This window comes from Salmo salar, chromosome ssa01 (assembly GCF_905237065.1).
Source record: "Salmo salar chromosome ssa01, Ssal_v3.1, whole genome shotgun sequence".
In the NCBI taxonomy this organism is placed as follows: domain Eukaryota; kingdom Metazoa; phylum Chordata; class Actinopteri; order Salmoniformes; family Salmonidae; genus Salmo; species Salmo salar.
Genome location: NC_059442.1, coordinates 155,909,510 through 155,926,613, shown reverse-complemented (window position 1 = coordinate 155,926,613; position 17,104 = coordinate 155,909,510). Strand labels below are relative to the sequence as shown.

General features: G+C 40.4%; 1 protein-coding gene across 1 annotated transcript; it reads right to left on the bottom strand.

Moving 5' to 3' along the window:
- Positions 1 to 752: 752 nt before the first annotated feature.
- LOC106569451 (urea transporter 2) lies at positions 753 to 16,085 on the bottom strand. The gene is made up of 10 exons (XM_014140818.2): positions 15,915 to 16,085; positions 14,472 to 14,624; positions 13,973 to 14,162; positions 13,364 to 13,492; positions 6,349 to 6,478; positions 3,796 to 3,861; positions 3,234 to 3,381; positions 2,578 to 2,712; positions 2,431 to 2,480; positions 753 to 1,979 (listed from the first exon to the last, which is right to left on the bottom strand). The coding sequence occupies exons 2-10, from the start codon at positions 14,596 to 14,598 to the stop codon at positions 1,731 to 1,733; spliced, it is 1,224 nt and encodes a 407-aa protein (XP_013996293.2). The 5' UTR covers positions 14,599 to 14,624; positions 15,915 to 16,085; the 3' UTR covers positions 753 to 1,730.
- Positions 16,086 to 17,104: the final 1,019 nt, after the last annotated feature.

Below are 17,104 nucleotides of genomic sequence, written 5' to 3'. Positions count from 1 at the left end.
CTCCAATCAAGTTGTAGAAACATCACAAGGATGATCAATGGAAACAGGATGGACCTGAGCTCAGTTTCGAGTCTCATCACAAAGGGTCTGAATACTTATGTAAATAAGGTATTTCTGTTTTTTCTAAAGGCCTGTTTGGCTTTGTCATTATGGGGTATTGTGTGTAGATTGCTGAGGAAAAAATAGATATTTTATCCATTTTAGAATAAGTCTGTAACTTAACAAAATGTGGAAACAGTCATGGGGTCTGAATACTTTCCAAAGGCACTGTAGTAGAAACTCATGAGAAAATTAAATTGCCTAGTTTTTTGGTCTTAATTTAAGGTTAGGCATAAGGTTAGCAGTGTGGTTAAGGTTAGATATAAAATCAGATTTTAAGAAGAGAAATTGTAGAAATAGGCAGGTTTAGCCATAATTATGACTATGTGGCTGTGGTAACTAGTGACGACCAGTTCCCAGAGCTGTTTTAATGAGTGTGGAGGATGTGAGGAAGAAGACTATCAAGAACGTGATTCAGTTCATTTTTAGTCGAGTAATCCTTTTTTTCAATCTCTTCGCCCAACCCCTCATCTTCTTTTTTCTGCTCTATTCCCCTCCCTCTCTCCTGTCTGCTTTTACTCTCACATGTCTGGGAGTGTGACTGTCACTGCAGCTGGACCGTGTGAACGTGTGTCACAGTTTAACACAGACACACTGAGAAAATATATACAGATATACATATGTACCCACGCACGAGCACACACACACACACACACACACACACACACACACACACACACACACACACACACACACACACACAGTATAGTTGCAGTCACTTCCCACCTGATGTTGGGAGGGGACTGGTGAGACAAAGAGAGGATCGTGGACACGTTTCAGAGAATATCTCTTACAAATGTGTCTTCTTCACATCCATCACTGTCCTCTCCAATAATATGAATCTACCTCCGAGTGCAGACGAGGCGAGGTCGTGATGTACAGTACCTGTCTGAAAATAGCCTGGTTTTGCTGGAAGAGCACATAATGAGAGCGCCCTTTAACAACTCACTGGCTGAACTGCTGTGATGATCTACTGCACTGTAAATTCCTCTCCACATCCAAAGAGAACAAATGTATTTCTGTTCAGGTGTGTCCCCCCTCACCTCTCTACTAATCTAATAAATAGAATAAGAAAACTTGTAACAGAAATTGTTTCATATTAACAGCGCTTATTTTGAGATTCCAAAAATGACTCCTTCAGACACAGCAGTAGCATCGGCTTCCTTTGGTGAGTGCTGCCCTCTACTGAGCAATAAAGTTATGACAAATTAGTGGTACAGCCTGAATCAAAGCCCACACGTAAAAAGGTGTACTAGCAAAACACAACTATAAATTCTACAATATAATATTGAGTCCAATGTAAGGATGCTAAAGTTGTTGTAGTCCAGAGACTATTAGGCTCATTGCAAAAATATTTGTAGAATATAGTGAAACTCCAGCCCGGAATCATATTCAGTGTGGATTCCAGGATAGAAAACTGCTTTTCGAAACAGTAGAAGAAGATGAAATTAAGTCAGAGGTTTCTTTGACTGTAAGACAATAGCTTTGATATCCTAGCCAATATGTTTTCAATGTCTCTAACGCCAGAGTTGACTTTACTATAATTTGCTAACATTTTCCTATAATTTTTCCATGGGCTACTAGCATTCACGGAGAGATAGGCTATTCACTTCATGTCCTCAGAATACACACTACTCTACTGACAGGCTGATATGAGGCTTTATCTCTTCTCTCTTCTCCAGCAGTTTCTCCTCTTTACTGATGATCTGCTGATCATCCTGGTGATTTTCTGGTGACCTCTCTTTGTTGTAGCGCCTGTTCTCATCAGGGTACATCACGGCCGACAGAGGCAGTCTGTGTATGGCTCTGATTTCAGTGGTGATGAGGAGGAAGGTGAGGGCGGACAGGCAGAAAGGCCAGGTGCATGCTGGTAGCCCAAACTGAAAACAACAGGTGATATGGTAGAAGTGGAGTTAAGAGATTGTATCAAGCATCTCAGAATAATAATTCTTATTTAGTATCATTTCTGTCTTTTACCTGGCACTCCTACTCAGAAATGCTTGATATGTACGACCCTAGGTATTGTTGATTGTCTACTGGGTGATGTAACAGACTCACTGACACTTCAGAAAATTGCCCTGGTTAGGTAAGAGTGTTTCATACATTAATTCAGAAGTACTGCAACTAATTATGGTATAGGGTCGGCTGCTTGTACTGCATTATGTAACCAAAAGCTCTCAACATAAAAGGAACCGGAACATAAAAATATTCACTCTTTATAGGCTGAAATGCATTTTTGTTTGACTTATTAGACAAGTACAGAGCATTGAAATTAGTGGCAGCAGTACATTAGATATTGACCAAGAATTAAATAAACATGTAAGTACTTACTATGGACATCAGATTTGAAATGGCCAAAGTCATGTACGCACAGAAAAAGGCTGAAAGTAGAAAAACAACAACTGGCTTCATTGAATGGATGGCCATGAAGTAGACTGACAGTACTGAGTAAGGTGAAGGTGTTGTTTCTGGACCTACCACAGGTAATAGCCAGTAGATGACTCTGCCATGTCAGTCCATAGAACACCCCTCCAATAGCGATGCAGGACAGACAACTGTTGTAGCCCCACAGTCCTGAGTAGATGTCCTCACGAGGAGCAGCCAGAACAAGACCTACATCGAACAGGACATACAATACAGCTAGGTCCAGATTTCCCTGCCCATGTGATTTGACCATGAAAAGCTCTGGGCCCTAGTACCTAGTTAAACTCCTGGCCCCAATTATAGCCTGTGATTAAAGAATTGCCAATATATGGCTTACATCTGCATTATTTTGCTTCATGTTGAATTTAACTTCAAAATTGACTAATGAACACGAGAACAATAGCATACTTCCGATGTTTCTAATTCGGTGTACATAAAAAAAAAGTCATGTTCACAACTGTTATGCTCCCCAGTTATTTATTGAGACGCACACATAAGACAGTTTTTTTTAAATAAGTACAGCTCCTATTGTGTTCTGTGATGCAACTTATACTACTCTCGGTTATATCGCTAAAGAGCATGTCCATTGGTATTGATAATGAGTATAGCCATTAAAACCAAACGTGTTTTGTATCCCAATCAGTATTTCCACAGTATGTGCTGGGGTTAGAGGTCAGGTGTACACAATTCTCTGAGAGGAAGTCTCTTACCTGACACTACACCAACAATAGAGCCCAGTACAGCGTGCATGCAGATGGTTGGGGAGGAGAGCAGCAGGGCTATGATGAAGATCCCTCCGGTCCAGGGGCAGTCACAGCCGTACACCTGACCCACGCCAACTGGCACCGCCATCAAGAGCTGCACCAGGAAGTAACCAACAAGCAGGCTATCACCAACCACTGATCCTGGGAAAGATCTATTTCCCTTCCTCACTTTGGGTTAGGATTGGGAGTAAGGTAATATGATCCTAGATCTGTGGTTACTAGTCACTTCTACCTCATGGTAGCTATCACCACTAGCTACCATAATCCTACATCCACTCAATACACTTTTGTTAGAAATCTAATTTCCTGCTCTTGGAAAGTTCAGTGAAATTGTTTATTTGGACTATATCTGTGAGGATTATGTGTTTGACCTATTTTTGTTTCTTAGTTGTTGAAGTGACAGAATCATCTAGAATATGTTGTAGAGGTTGTTTAGAAACACACAAGGTTACAGTGTAGTGACTCGGAGGCTGTCCTAATATGGACACCGTAAAGTGTACTGTCCTACCTGAGGTATGCTTTGTTCTGCCAAGGTGGTGTTCAGATGGAGGGAGGACTTTGGCTGCATTAGCACCTGGGGAAAGCAGAAACTGGGGGTATTAGGATATTGGGAGGTGTGCGTGTGTGTGCGTGGTATGTAAGTGTGTGTGAGTGCATATGTACACTACCGTTCAAAAGTTTGGGGACACTTACAAATGTCCTTGTTTTTGAAAGAAAATCAAAAAAATGTTGTCCATTAATATAACAAAATTGATCAGAAATACAGTGTAGACATTGTTAATGTTGTAAATGACTACTGTAGCTGGAAACGGCTGATAAAAAAAGAAGAAGGAATATCTACATAGGCGTCATTGGCGAAAATCTGATATCAACTTTGGAGGGGACAATTACATGAAATTTTCTCAAGAGCAATTCCTGTGGGGGACACCAAAAGTAGTGCTGTAAAACATAGCCTACATTGTAATATGGTAATTGTATATTGAGGAACCAAAGAAATAAGGTGTTTGCCGTACTCCTAACTACCGGTACCCAAAACTACACAACTAATCACAACAGCAATACCATTGCCTTTAACAAATCTTAGTTCAGTCACCAGTTTAAGTTGAGAGTGGGGGTATCCATGGCATTTTCCAATTATGTTCCTATTTTACAAGTCAAAAAATTGAGAACCTTTCATAATGTTGCCAAACAAAGACTCAACAAACTTACCTGAGACTCCCTGTCTCTGCCAGTCTGTCCCTGCATATCTGTCCCCAACTCTGCTGTCTGTGTGCCATCTGTTGCCTGCTCTGCCTAATGACATCATTGTGAAACATTTCCATTAGAATTTCATTTCTTTCTTATGAACATTTTATCAACTAGTCTTTGAGATATTAGGCTACTAGGGTTCTTACTATGCGTTTTGGTGTATTGAAAAATACTCTGATGTCCGTCTTTTATTTTTCTGCCATTTTTCTACCTGGCTGGCTGGCTGGCTACACACACAGGTTATTTACAGTAGGAGATGGGCTTCTATCATCTTCAATCATTGTATTTGGGCTTCGATCTAAAAGGTAGCTAGCAAATGTGAAACGGATTAAAATGACAAGAGTTGACAGCTGTATGAGTTCACCATTTACACAACATATGCTGCAACCTTTTGTAATTTTAATAGTTTGTTTCATATTGGCTGGCTTCCAACAATAGCTGAATTTGCAAAGCTAGCGAGCACCAATTCAGTTTCAGTGGTGTTAGCTATAATCTTTGCTACCCAGGTTAAATAAAGGTGAAATAAAATAAATATATAAAAGTTCACTTGCGACAATTTAGCTTTTGCAACGAGACCATTAAATATATTTAAGACAATGGTAGAAGAGTGTGTAGTTCTGTTCAGTTTGGATTTCAGTTTATCGCTAACCTTATCACAGGGACTTTGAAGCACTAACTTACATCATCTGCATGCTGATTCCATTTTTGACGACGCCACATAAATGGAATAGGTACTAGCTAGCTTAATAGTTAATATTTGCGCGCTAGCTCTGCATATTCAGCTAGTGTGTGTGCGCGATTGACTGGATTAACCTCACGTCAGTTACGTACATTGAGTGCCTTTCAGACAGTAGATACGACCTCTCTGTTACGGAGCAAGCTAAGGAACTGGCAATGGATCAAACCATTGTGAGGCAAAGGGTGGGGGGGTTGCAATCTTTTGAAACTTAAAAACGCGCTATTAAGTGTCTATAATCAGCACAATTGCTTTCATTGCGTGTTATTAATATTATTTAAATTACATAGTTATGTTTCAGTGATATATTGGGGAGGACAAATCATATTTGTCCCAGGATGGGGGGGTCGTGTCCCCCCCGTGTCCCCCGGGATTTCCGCCCCTGATAGGCGTACAGAGGCCCATTATCAGCAACCATCGCTCCTGTGTTCCAATGGCACGTTGTGTTAGCTAATCCAAGTTTATCATTTTAAAAGGATAATTGATCATTAGAAAACCCTTTTGCAATTATGTTAGCACAGCTGAAAACTGTTGTCCTCATTAAGGAAGCAATGAAACTGGTCTTCTTTAGACTAGTTGAGTATCTGGAGCATCAGCATTTGTGGGTTCGACTACAGACTCAAAATGGCTAGAAACAAAGACCTTTCTTCTGAAACTCATCAGTCTATTCTTGTTCTGAGAAATGAAAGCTATTCCATGTGAGAAATTGCCAAGAAACTGAAGACCTTGTACAACGCTGTGTTCTACTCCGTTCACAGAACAGGGCAAACTGTCTCTAACCAGAATAGAAAGGAGTGGGAGGCCCCGGTGCACAACTGAGCAAGAGGACAAGTACATTAGAGTGTCTAGTTTGAGAAACAGATGCCTCACAAGTCCTCAACTGGCAGCTTCATTAAATAGTGCACGCAAAACACCAGTCTCAACGTCAACAGTGAAGAGGCGACTCTGGGAATGTTATGTTATTTTAAATGGACAATTAAAAAAAAAATCTTTCAAAAACAAGGACATTTGTAAGTGACCCCAAACTTTTGAACGATAGTGTACCTCTGTGTGTACGTGAGTATATTTTGGGCCTACCTCTGGAAAGTAGGGGTGGTTAGACCCCATGGCAGCCATGTGCAAACACACAAGGATGTTGAATGGTAGAGTGAACACAGGGAGGTCCCATTTGCTGAACACTGAGCCCAGGGCACTGGAGACTATGGGACTGCACAGGAACAGGAAGTGAAGAACACACAACAAGAAGCTTGAAATATGATCATAATCAGGTAGAGGAAAAAAGGAAATGGAGGGTTGGATCATTATTTAGAAGTTAGGGTGTTTCAGTTGAATTCAATTTTGGCTTTGTTTCAGCTGGCTGTGAACACATTGGATAATAGTGCAATATTGCATACAGTGTTTTTAAGGAGATATACAAAACAGGTCAGCTGAAACTTTTGAGGCCTACATGGATATACCTTGCTACCATACTCTGCACTGGAGCCTGCACTGGGACATTATCTGAGCAGACACCTGCCTACTGTTGCTTTCATACTTCCACTTGACATTGTGTCTTGGATGTTTTTAGACTACTGCCAAACTTGAACTCCACTTGGTTTAGCCTACTTGGATTTACTCTCTTTGACTCTCCCGTGGCCCGGTGTAGCGCTTGCCTCCCTCCCATCTTCCACCGGCCTGTACTGGAAACTACAGTCGTGGCCAAAAGTTGAGAATGACACAAATATTAATTTTCACAAAGTCTGCTGCCTCAGTTTGTATGATGGCAATTTGCATATACTCTAGAATGTTATGAAGAGTGATCAGATTAATTGCAATTAATTGCAAAGTCCCTCTTTGCCATGCAAATGAACTGAATCCCCCCAAAACATTTCTACTGCATTTCAGCCCTGCCACAAAAGGACCAGCTGACATCATGTCAGTGATTCTCTCATTAACACAGGTGTGTGTTGATGAGGACAAGGCTGGAGATCACTCTGTCATGCTGATTGAGTTCGAATAACAGACTGGAAGCTTCAAAAGGAGGGTGGTGCTTGGAATCATTTTTCTTCCCCTGTCAACCATGGTTACCTGCAAGGAAACACGTGCCATCATCATTGCTTTGCACAAAAAGGGCTTCCGAGGCAAGGATATTGCTGCCAGTAAGATTGCACCTAAATCAACCATTTATCGGATCATCAAGAACTTCAAGGAGAGTGGTTCAATTGTTGTGAAGAAGGCTTCAGGGCGCCCAATAAAGTCCAGCAAGCGCCAGAACCGTCTCCTAAAGTTGATTCAGCTGCGGTATCGGGGCACCACCAGTACAGAGTTTGCTCAGGAATGGCAACAGGCAGGTGTGAGTGCATCTGCACGCACAGTGAGGCAAAGACTTTTGGAGGATGGCCTGGTGTCAAGAAGGGCAGCAAAGAAGCCACTTCTCTCCGGGAAAAACATCAGGGACAGACTGATATTCTGCAAAAGGTACAGGGATTGCACTGCTGAGGACTGGGGTAAAGTCATTTTCTCTGATGAATCCCCTTTCCGATTGTTTGGGGCATCCGGAAAAAAGCTTGTCCGGAGAAGACAAGGTGAGCGCTACCATCAGTCTTGTGTCATGCCAACAGTAAAGCATCCTGAGACCATTCATGTGTGGGGTTGCTTCTCAGCCAAGGGAGTGGGCTCACTCACAATTTTGCCTAAGAACACAGCCATGAATAAAGAATGGTACCAACACATCCTCCGAGAGCAACTTCTCCCAACCATCCAGGAACAGTTTGGTGACGAACAATGCCTTTTCCAGCTTGATGGAGCACCTTGCCATAAGGCAAAAGTAAGTGGCTCGGGGAACAAAACATCGATATTTTGGGTCCATGGCCAGGAAACTCCCCAGACCTTAATCCCATTGAGAACTTGTGGACAATCCTCAAGAGGCGGGTGGACAAACAAAAACCCACAAATTCTGACAAACTCCAAGCATTGATTATGCAAGAATGGGCTGCCATCAGTCAGGATGTGGCCCAGAAGTTAATTGACAGTATGCCAGCGCGGATTGAGGAGATCTTGAAAAAGAAGGGTCAACACTGCAATTATTGACTCTTTGCATCAACTTCACGTAATTGTCAATAAAAGCCTTTGACACTTATGAAATGCTTGTAATTATACTTCAGTATTCCATAGTAACATCTGACAAAAACATCTAAAGACACTGAGGCAGCAAACTTTGTGGAAATTAATATTTGTGTCATTCTCAAACCTTTTGGCCACGACTGAATATCCCCTCCAATGTGCTTCTCTCCTGGCTATCATACTGGAAACATTGCCTCCGTTGCGTTACTGTTTTGATGGGCCCCAGCATTTAATTGCATTGAGTACAGTGGCTTGCGAAAGTATTCACCCCCATGGCATTTTTCCTATTTTGTTGCCTTACAACCTAGAATTAAATTTTATTTTTGGGGGGGTGTGTATCATTTGATGTACACAACATGCCTACCACTTTGAAGATGCAAAATATTTTTCATTGTGAAACAAACAAGAAATAACACTAAAAAACTGAAAACTTGAGCTTGCATAACTATTCATCCCCCCAAAGTCCATTTTTTGTAGAGCCACCTGTTGCAGAAATTACAGCTGCAAGTCTCTTGGGGTAGGTCTCTATAAGCTTGGCACATCTAGCCACTGGGATTTTTGCCCATTCTTCAAGGAAAAACTGCTCCAGCTCCTTCAAGTTGGATGGGTTCCGCTGGTGTACAGCGATCTTTAAGTCATACCACAGATTCTCAAATGGATTGTGGTCTGGGCTTTGACTAGGCCATTCCAAGACATTTAAAAATATGTTTCCTTTTAAACCGCTTGAGTGTTGCTTTAGCAGTATGCTTAGGGTCCTTGTCCTGCTGGAAGGTGAACCTCAATCCTAGTCTAAAATCTCTTGACAACCCGGCCTTCTATCCAAGACCAATCTACCGAAGCGCAGCTCAGCTCAGAGTAAATATTTATTGCATTTTGCTTTTTCAAATGGGTGGTTATTTAGAATGCATAAGATACTGTATTTACGATAGCATAGCTGCCTACGGCCCGATAGAGACACAAAATATTTTTGTTCCTCAGTCTTCCCGCTCTTTCATTCAAAACCCAACCCCCTTTCTTTGTGTAACCAGCCGTCATATCTGTTCCGTCCGTTAGGGACGTTTTTCTTCATGACATAATTTGTAGTCAATGTATGATCCATTCTGTGTAGATGTAATTATGTGTGATTATTTAGGTATTTAGTAAATAAATAATTAAACCAAATGTTGTATTGCTGATTCAACTTGTTAACCAGGGTTCGTGAACATAACCAAGAATGTACAACTTTCAGATGAGACTGAATAAAGTGACGATTAAATATTGACTGCTACTGGTCTTTAAGAGTTTATTCGGAAGATAACAGCTCTATAAACATTATTTCGTGGTGCCCCGACTTTCTAGTTAATTACATTTTCCTGATTAGCTTAATCAGGTAATTTTAATTACAGAGAAATGATTTTATAGAATAGCATGTCATATCACTTAATCCGGCATAGCCAAAGACACGACACTGCAGAGGCCCCTACTAAACTAGCAAATATACAATTTTGTGTTCAAATTATATAAAAAAAGGTAAATGAGAGCTAACGAAACAGGATTTTATTGAGCTAATCAACACCCTGAAAGGCTCTGAAAAGCAGCCGATTATCTCTGGTCCCGTGCCATCGCTGGTTCAGCAGGCTCTTAGCACTTCATATCTGGCTTAAAAACTACTGCCACTGTTGGCATACATTTTATTGACAATTTCGACACTTTTTGGAAACAAAAAAGTTCTCTACCCAGAGATGATGGACTCCACCCAAACCATCTAAGAGCCTGGACTCTCTCTTCACATTTCAAGGCCGCATTAAGATATTAACTCAGGGACAGACCAAGCCCCGCTCAGGTAATACCTCCCATCCTTTCTAAGTATTATCATCGTACTTTTGTCTAAACTGCCAGGGGTGTATTCATTTGAACTCCACTCTTAGATCTGCTATTGTTAGCTCAAAAGAGAAAGCCCACTGGTCTGCTCACCCAGTGCCTTTAGTTCAAATATGAATTCCATAAACTTGAATACCAACTTGGTTTTCAAATCACGTAGAGGGCTTGGGCTGTTGCACTATAGCAACCAAATCCCATGTAAAGTCAGCTTATAACATTCCATCATTGGTTACTCTGGTATTGGATGCAGCCTTAGGCCCTATGGTGCTAACCTTAAAAAAGTAATTACAATTTCTACTCCTTCCTCTATTACTACTAGGGATAGACCAAATGATGCAGTTCTATGCGATATTATAGTCATACCAATTATAATCAATATCAACCATAAGACAGGGCCTGCAACCGCCTATTGAAGTAACTTCTTTGAGTTGGAGACTCAATGCAACTTTAAAAATCGTAAATGACTTGGGTTGATGCATTTGAACATTGGCAGCTTACTTCATAAACAGGACAACATCATGATCTGGGCTATGCAGACAAATCCAGACATTCTGGTATTGACTGAAACTTGGATCTCTGGGGAGATTCTAGACTCTGATATTAATATTGAGAGTTGTAATGTGTTCAGAGCTGACAGACAGGGTAGAGTTGGTGGAGTGGCCATTCTTATTAAAAATGATTTCTCTATCTCCTAACTGAAATCCATTTTCCTTGCCCAAAAATGTTAGCTACCATCTTTAAGGCTTTGTGTGGGGAAAAATGTATCTGTAACTGTTATAGGGGTCTACCGTCTTTTGTCTTATTTTATTAAATCAGAAGTTATTATCCTGGGTGTCTGCCCAAGACATTAGTGACCATTGCCCAGTTGTTTGTGTTAAAGATGTGAGAATACAAAAATCTAAGCCTCATTTCATCACAAAGAGGAACTTGAAAAACTTCAGTGAACAGGCTTTTTTTTTTTTTTTAACATCTTTTAGTGACCTTGATTTGTATTTCAGCTATCCTTGAACCTGAATTAGCTATGAGACATTTAGCAGATGTCTTCAATAATCATGCTCCCTTCAAAACATTAAGGGTTAAAAGGAGATTGAATGCCTGGTACACTCCGGAATTATCAGAAGTCATTCATAAAAGAGAGGATGCTTGGATCAAGGCCAGGAACACAGGCTTTCAGTGTCTTGCACCAGCGTCTTGCACTGAGATGCAGTGTCTTAGACCACTGCGCCACTACTTCCTCCTCTCTGCCACAACAAAGTTCTTCAGACACTGGCCTCATTACAGGAAAAGAATTACATCATTGATGCATTTAATCAACATTTTATTTCAGCAGGCTCTCTTTGAAACAACTTCTAAGCCTATTCACAATGATATTGGTCTGGATGCTGATTGGGGAAACTTGCTGAATGATCAGAGAAATGATAGTCAAAGCTTTTCTTTTAGGCTATTTACAGAAAAATAAGTAATGGATGCTTTGCTAGCAATAGACAAGAAATCAACAGGGGCTGACCAATTGGATCCTGCCTACTTAACTGTGCAGCACCCATCATTGTTGGCTCAATAACCCACATTTATTAAATATGATCTTAATCATTATCACACCATTTCAAGGCTTCCTTTTCTAGCTAAAATTCCTGAATCCTTGGTAAATGTATAACTTTGCTCTTTATTTATCTGAGAAATATATTTTGAATGTAAACCAATCCGGGTTTAGGCCTGGGCATAGTACTATTACATCAACCACTTTAGTTGTTAATAACACTGTCAATGCTTTAGACACTCAAATGAAATGTGCAGCTTTGTTTGTGGACCTGTCTAAAGCGTTTGATACTGTTGATACTGTTATTGAAGTTGTCTACGAAAGCCCTGAACTCTGACTCTTCATGGTTTCATGATTATATTAGTGCCAGAACTCAGGCCATGGTGATTGATGGGGTTGTCTAAATTTCACTATTTATATAAACACCGTTGGTCAATCTGTTAAAAATGTGACTTTTAAAAAACATAGAGATGAGCTGGCTAAGAAGCTAAGATTTAAAGTTCTTTTTTTCTATAGAAACAGATCGTACCTTTCTCTAAGCAGTAGGAAGTAAATGATTCAGTCAACCTTTGTTCTTACATTTACATTTTAGTCATTTAGCAGACACTCTTATCCAGAGCGACTTACAGTAGTGAATGCATACATTTCATACATTATTTTTTATTTTCTTTGTACTGGCCCCCCGTGGGAATTGAACCCACAACCCTGGCGTTGCACACACCATGCTGGCGTTGCAAACACCATGCTCTACCAACTGAGCCACAGGGAAGGTCCAGGGTTGATATTATTTATGCTGCTACTACTCTTAAACCGTTGGATGCTATCTACCATAGTGCCCTTCATTTTGTTACAGGTGACAGTTTTGATAATCATCACTGTATCACTTTATCAAAAGGTTGGCTGGACTTCGCCAAAGACCTGTAGATCTCTACATTACTCACTTTTTGGCCCTACTTCATTAACTTCCGTCTTATCTAACTTTGCTGTTGAAGTATAGAACTGTACCTAACACGTTCACAGGATTGGTCAACTCTTGAGGTTCCTATAAATAATAATCCACCGAGCTAAGTAAATCTGCATTTCGTTTTTTTGTTACTTATTTTTACCCCTTTTTCTCCCCAATTGGTAGTTAGTCTTGTCCCAAAAAGTATTGATTTAAAGTATTGATTCAAGATTTATTTGTGGAGGTGATTTGTGATGTTTTATCTATCTATATATCTCTATATAGAGTTGAAATGTGTTTGGTAAATAAAGATAGACATGGTTTTAAAAAAGTAGTGGTAATATTTAATTCAGTACAGATATGTGTAGGTGCCTTAACTTACAGTACCCTGTCCCATACCCGGGGTAAGTTGTCCAAAAAAGTGGGCTCCTGCCACAAGCTGCATTTTCAAAACTGGAATGTTTACATGAATTCTGATTATTTCCAGGGATAAACAACATCTGGAAATATATGTAGATATCTTGGTTAGAATACTATATTTCCCTTGATGGAGTGATGCTGAATGATTTAAAAAAATATATATGTCTCAACTTACCCCACTCTCACCTACATTGATCAAAAATACTGAGTACAATCTTACTGTAACATACCATAACATGGACATGAACATATTAGGGAGCAGAAGCCACCAGTACCAGTCCCCTTTGGACGAGAAGACACACATCAGCATTCCAACCAGGGTCCCATTGTAGCCATATAAACCAGCAGATATGGCCCCCCTGAAGCACAGAAAACAAACAAATCAGAAAAGATACAGCTACAAAGAAATACAATGATATTGAGAAATGTTGGGTGCAAAAAATACCAAGAGAGTGGGAGGGAAAGCAAGGTATTGCGAGATAATGATACATCTGGTGTGAGTTTCAGACTGAGACAAACAGACTTCCCCACGTCAACCTCAGTTTGCAGAGCATATTCAAGATTACAACTCCTGAGGGGTATACTACAAACCAAGATCTATGAGTTAGCCAGTTAACTTTGATAAACATCTGGTTCCTTAAGAAATCTATACTTAGATATTTTTTGGTTGTTGAGTTAATTAGACCATGCCCATTTCAAGCTTATTCTTCTAAAAAAGCAAAACACTAACTAATTGATCCTGCTTTGCAGCATACCCCTCTGGCTGTGTGAGACTTTTGCCAGGGATATCCATATTAGGCCTAATTGGAAGTAGATTACTGGTCTTGCCATAGACTTACCTGTTTTGTCTAATCAGGAGTGCAGACAGTGTGGAAGCGAGGGATCCTAGCAGTCCGTTCAGGCCCCACCAGGGGTTCTGCAGCACCAAGCCAAACGTGATGAGCAGCCCACTGAGGGGGTTGTTGACAAACATGACCTGGGCCACCCCACGTAGGACCCAGTCCACCACCTGGACCGCAACAATCTGCCCTGCAGCAGAGCAACAGAGAAAGACAGACAGGCAGTCATTGATTGACCATTGTATCCACTCTCTGAATCAGTCTCTGATTAGAGGGTAAGGATGAAAACCTGGGTCACGTTCAGTGAGAAGTAAATGTTTGAAACAGCGTAAAACAGGGAGCGACTACCTAAACGTGTCTAATAAGAATACAGATTTACATTTCCCGCTACAAAAGTTTTTGCTACAGTGTGCCTTACTTAACATGACCCAGCAGTGCAGGGGACTTTAAGGGCCGGATTTTTATATATTTACTTTATCATATATTGAACATGTCTTACTTTTTATCCATTCTCCATACACACGCATGTCCCCAGTAAGGAGATTGAGTGCTCTGGAGAGATGGGATGTAAGAGTAGCCCCTTTCTCTACAGGCCTCGCCTCCTTCTCCATCGCTGGGGTCGTCATTAGTGGCTTCAATTCCTGCTGGGCAGCTATAATAATACACAGTAGATAACATTCAATCATTAAATGTATCATATCATTACAGTATCTGGCCTAGGCCCAGACTGAGTTTCAGAATGTTCCAAAACAATGTCCTAAGTTATCTGGATATGCTGTCATGACCATATTGTTGATTTACTAACTCCACAGTAGAGCGATAAAAGCTAAATTCCAAACAATTGCAATGTGATACCTTTGGACAGTAATGTTTTTAAGATACTGTGCTGCTATACCATCTGGTTTGCAGTAAATTAGTTGGTTTTGGCTTGATATCTGGAGCATGCTAACAGGGGTCCTACCTACCACTCCCACTGCCTGACCTCAACAATGCTAGCTAATGCTATTCAATAGATACTGCAAATCCACAGTTTGGGTCATTGGCTCTCTGGGTCCATAAACTACATTCAGGGTCAGGACACACACACACACACACACACACACACACACACACACACACACACACACACACACACACACACACACACACACACACACACACACACACACATTATTCCACGTTGAGGTCAGTTTTATTCCTGCTGGATCTTAAATTAGCATAATTATTTTTAGGTCCTCAGTCAAAGGTTAAATCAGAGGTTTGACCCCGTTCCCAGTTCGTCTGGTGCCATTGCAGGTCATGCCCATAACTAATACTGCCCAATTTACTATAAGTTGCATTATCAAATGCTTTGCACATAAAAACATATGTACAGTGAAAAACACTTTCCACAAGCAATATATCCTAGTGTAGCAAAACTTTAAAAGGGGGGCATGACTGAGCAAGTATTACTTAGCAAGTATTACTGAAGTCAAACCCAAATTGAGTGAATCATTATGTTAACCCCTCCTCAAGGAAAGCAACCCCTCCAGTTACAGTATGTAAGGTACAATAAGGTTGGCACATAAACAGCACATAAACAGACATAGTTTAACAAACGTATTCATTCATTATACAACAATAGGAAATGGAAATAGTTCTCCCCAACTCACACCCTGTACAATAATCTAGAGATAAAACACATAAAACAGCCCAATTATGATATAATTATTATATTGTCGGTTCATACAGTAACATGCATTCTCACCTACCTGTCTGAGTTAGTCAAGGTTCTGACAAAAACGAGTCAAGATCATCTTTAAAGCCAATCCCTGAGTGAAAACAGAAAACCTAGAAATCCAGCAATTTGGTTGGATTTGTTTTTATTTGCGATACCCTGCATATAGGAAAATATCATGTAATCTAATTATTCTCACAATTAGAACAAAATACATCCAGTTACCGTAAGTATTCAATGCCTCAAGAAAGATCCATTAACTCAGCATTCCACTACTCTTCTGAGTGTCCTGTTTAAATCAGCAGCTCAGGGACTAGTAGCCTACGCTCCAGTTCAGATCCTCTAGGAATGTTATTCAATTATATGCCCTGCTCTCCCTCTCTCTCCACTCTCATGCCATTCTCTTTCCCCCTCTCGCTGTCCTCTCCCCTCTCCCTGTCCTCTCCCCTCTCCCTGTCCTCTCCCCTCTCGCTGTCCTCTCCCCTCTCCCTGTCCCTTGTTTCTCTACATTCTCTCCCCTGTCTCTCACCACCTTCTCTCCTTACCTTTACCCTGCATTTGGGAGACTTTCCTTCAAAGCAGCTAATCAGGGATCAGAATCCGGAATTGTTCTAAATTCCCTCCGGTTTATTACTACCCCAGTGTGGTGGGCTTTCCTTCTTAACACTTTCAATAGCCGATTCCCAGAGAGTTTAACAATTACAGTATAGAGATTAAGTATTTACCACCATCTTTGGTTAAGGCCGTTCAGGTTTTTTTCCTGTACATGTGACCTGACCAAGGCCATCTCTGGACTCCGGTATAAATAGAGCAGTGAATTGAATTTTTTTAGGTAGTGATTAGAATTTATTATTGACTTATTAAACAAAACAAATTTGGCTGACTCATTTACATGACTTACTATGAAATTCCTAATATGATGTTTTTGCTCATTAAAGGCCAAGTGCAGTCAAAAATGTGATTTTTCTGTGTTTTTATATATATTTCCACACTATGAGGTAGGAAAAATCATGTGAAATTGTGATAATTATGATAATGCTTTTTTAGTGTAGGAACTTTTTGAAAACACTGCCTGGAATTTCAGCCTGTTTTGGTGGGATGGAGTTTTGGCCTGCCTTGTGATGTCTAGACCTGTTAGGTGGTGTGTTAGACCAATAAGAAATAGTCTGCCAATTACATCCTAGTTTTCAGTTTTCCCCTCCCCACTTAGACCACTCCCAGACAGTCCTAGAGAAATTCTTACTGGAGAAATTGCTCTTTGCTAAGAAGTGATTTTTGTTTCTTTTTGACCATTTTCATTTAAAACAATCACAGTAAGGTACTTAATTATTACTCATAAATGATTTGATATTGAGATAAAAACAGCTGCATTGGGCCTTTAAACATTTGTTGTTTATTTTATGTATTAGCAGACT

What these genes read in the sequence shown, in the direction of transcription:
- LOC106569451 (XM_014140818.2), bottom strand. Translation starts at nt 14,598, where the DNA reads ATGACGACCCCAGCGATGGAGAAGGAGGCGAGGCCTGTAGAGAAAGGG. An exon ending in TCTACTGGCTATTACCTGTG is followed by an intron (nt 2,481 to 2,577) that starts GTAGGTCCAGAA and finishes TTCTACTTTCAG; the next exon opens with CCTTTTTCTGTGCGTACATG. An exon ending in TTTCAAATCTGATGTCCATA is followed by an intron (nt 1,980 to 2,430) that starts GTAAGTACTTAC and finishes TGTTGTTTTCAG; the next exon opens with TTTGGGCTACCAGCATGCAC.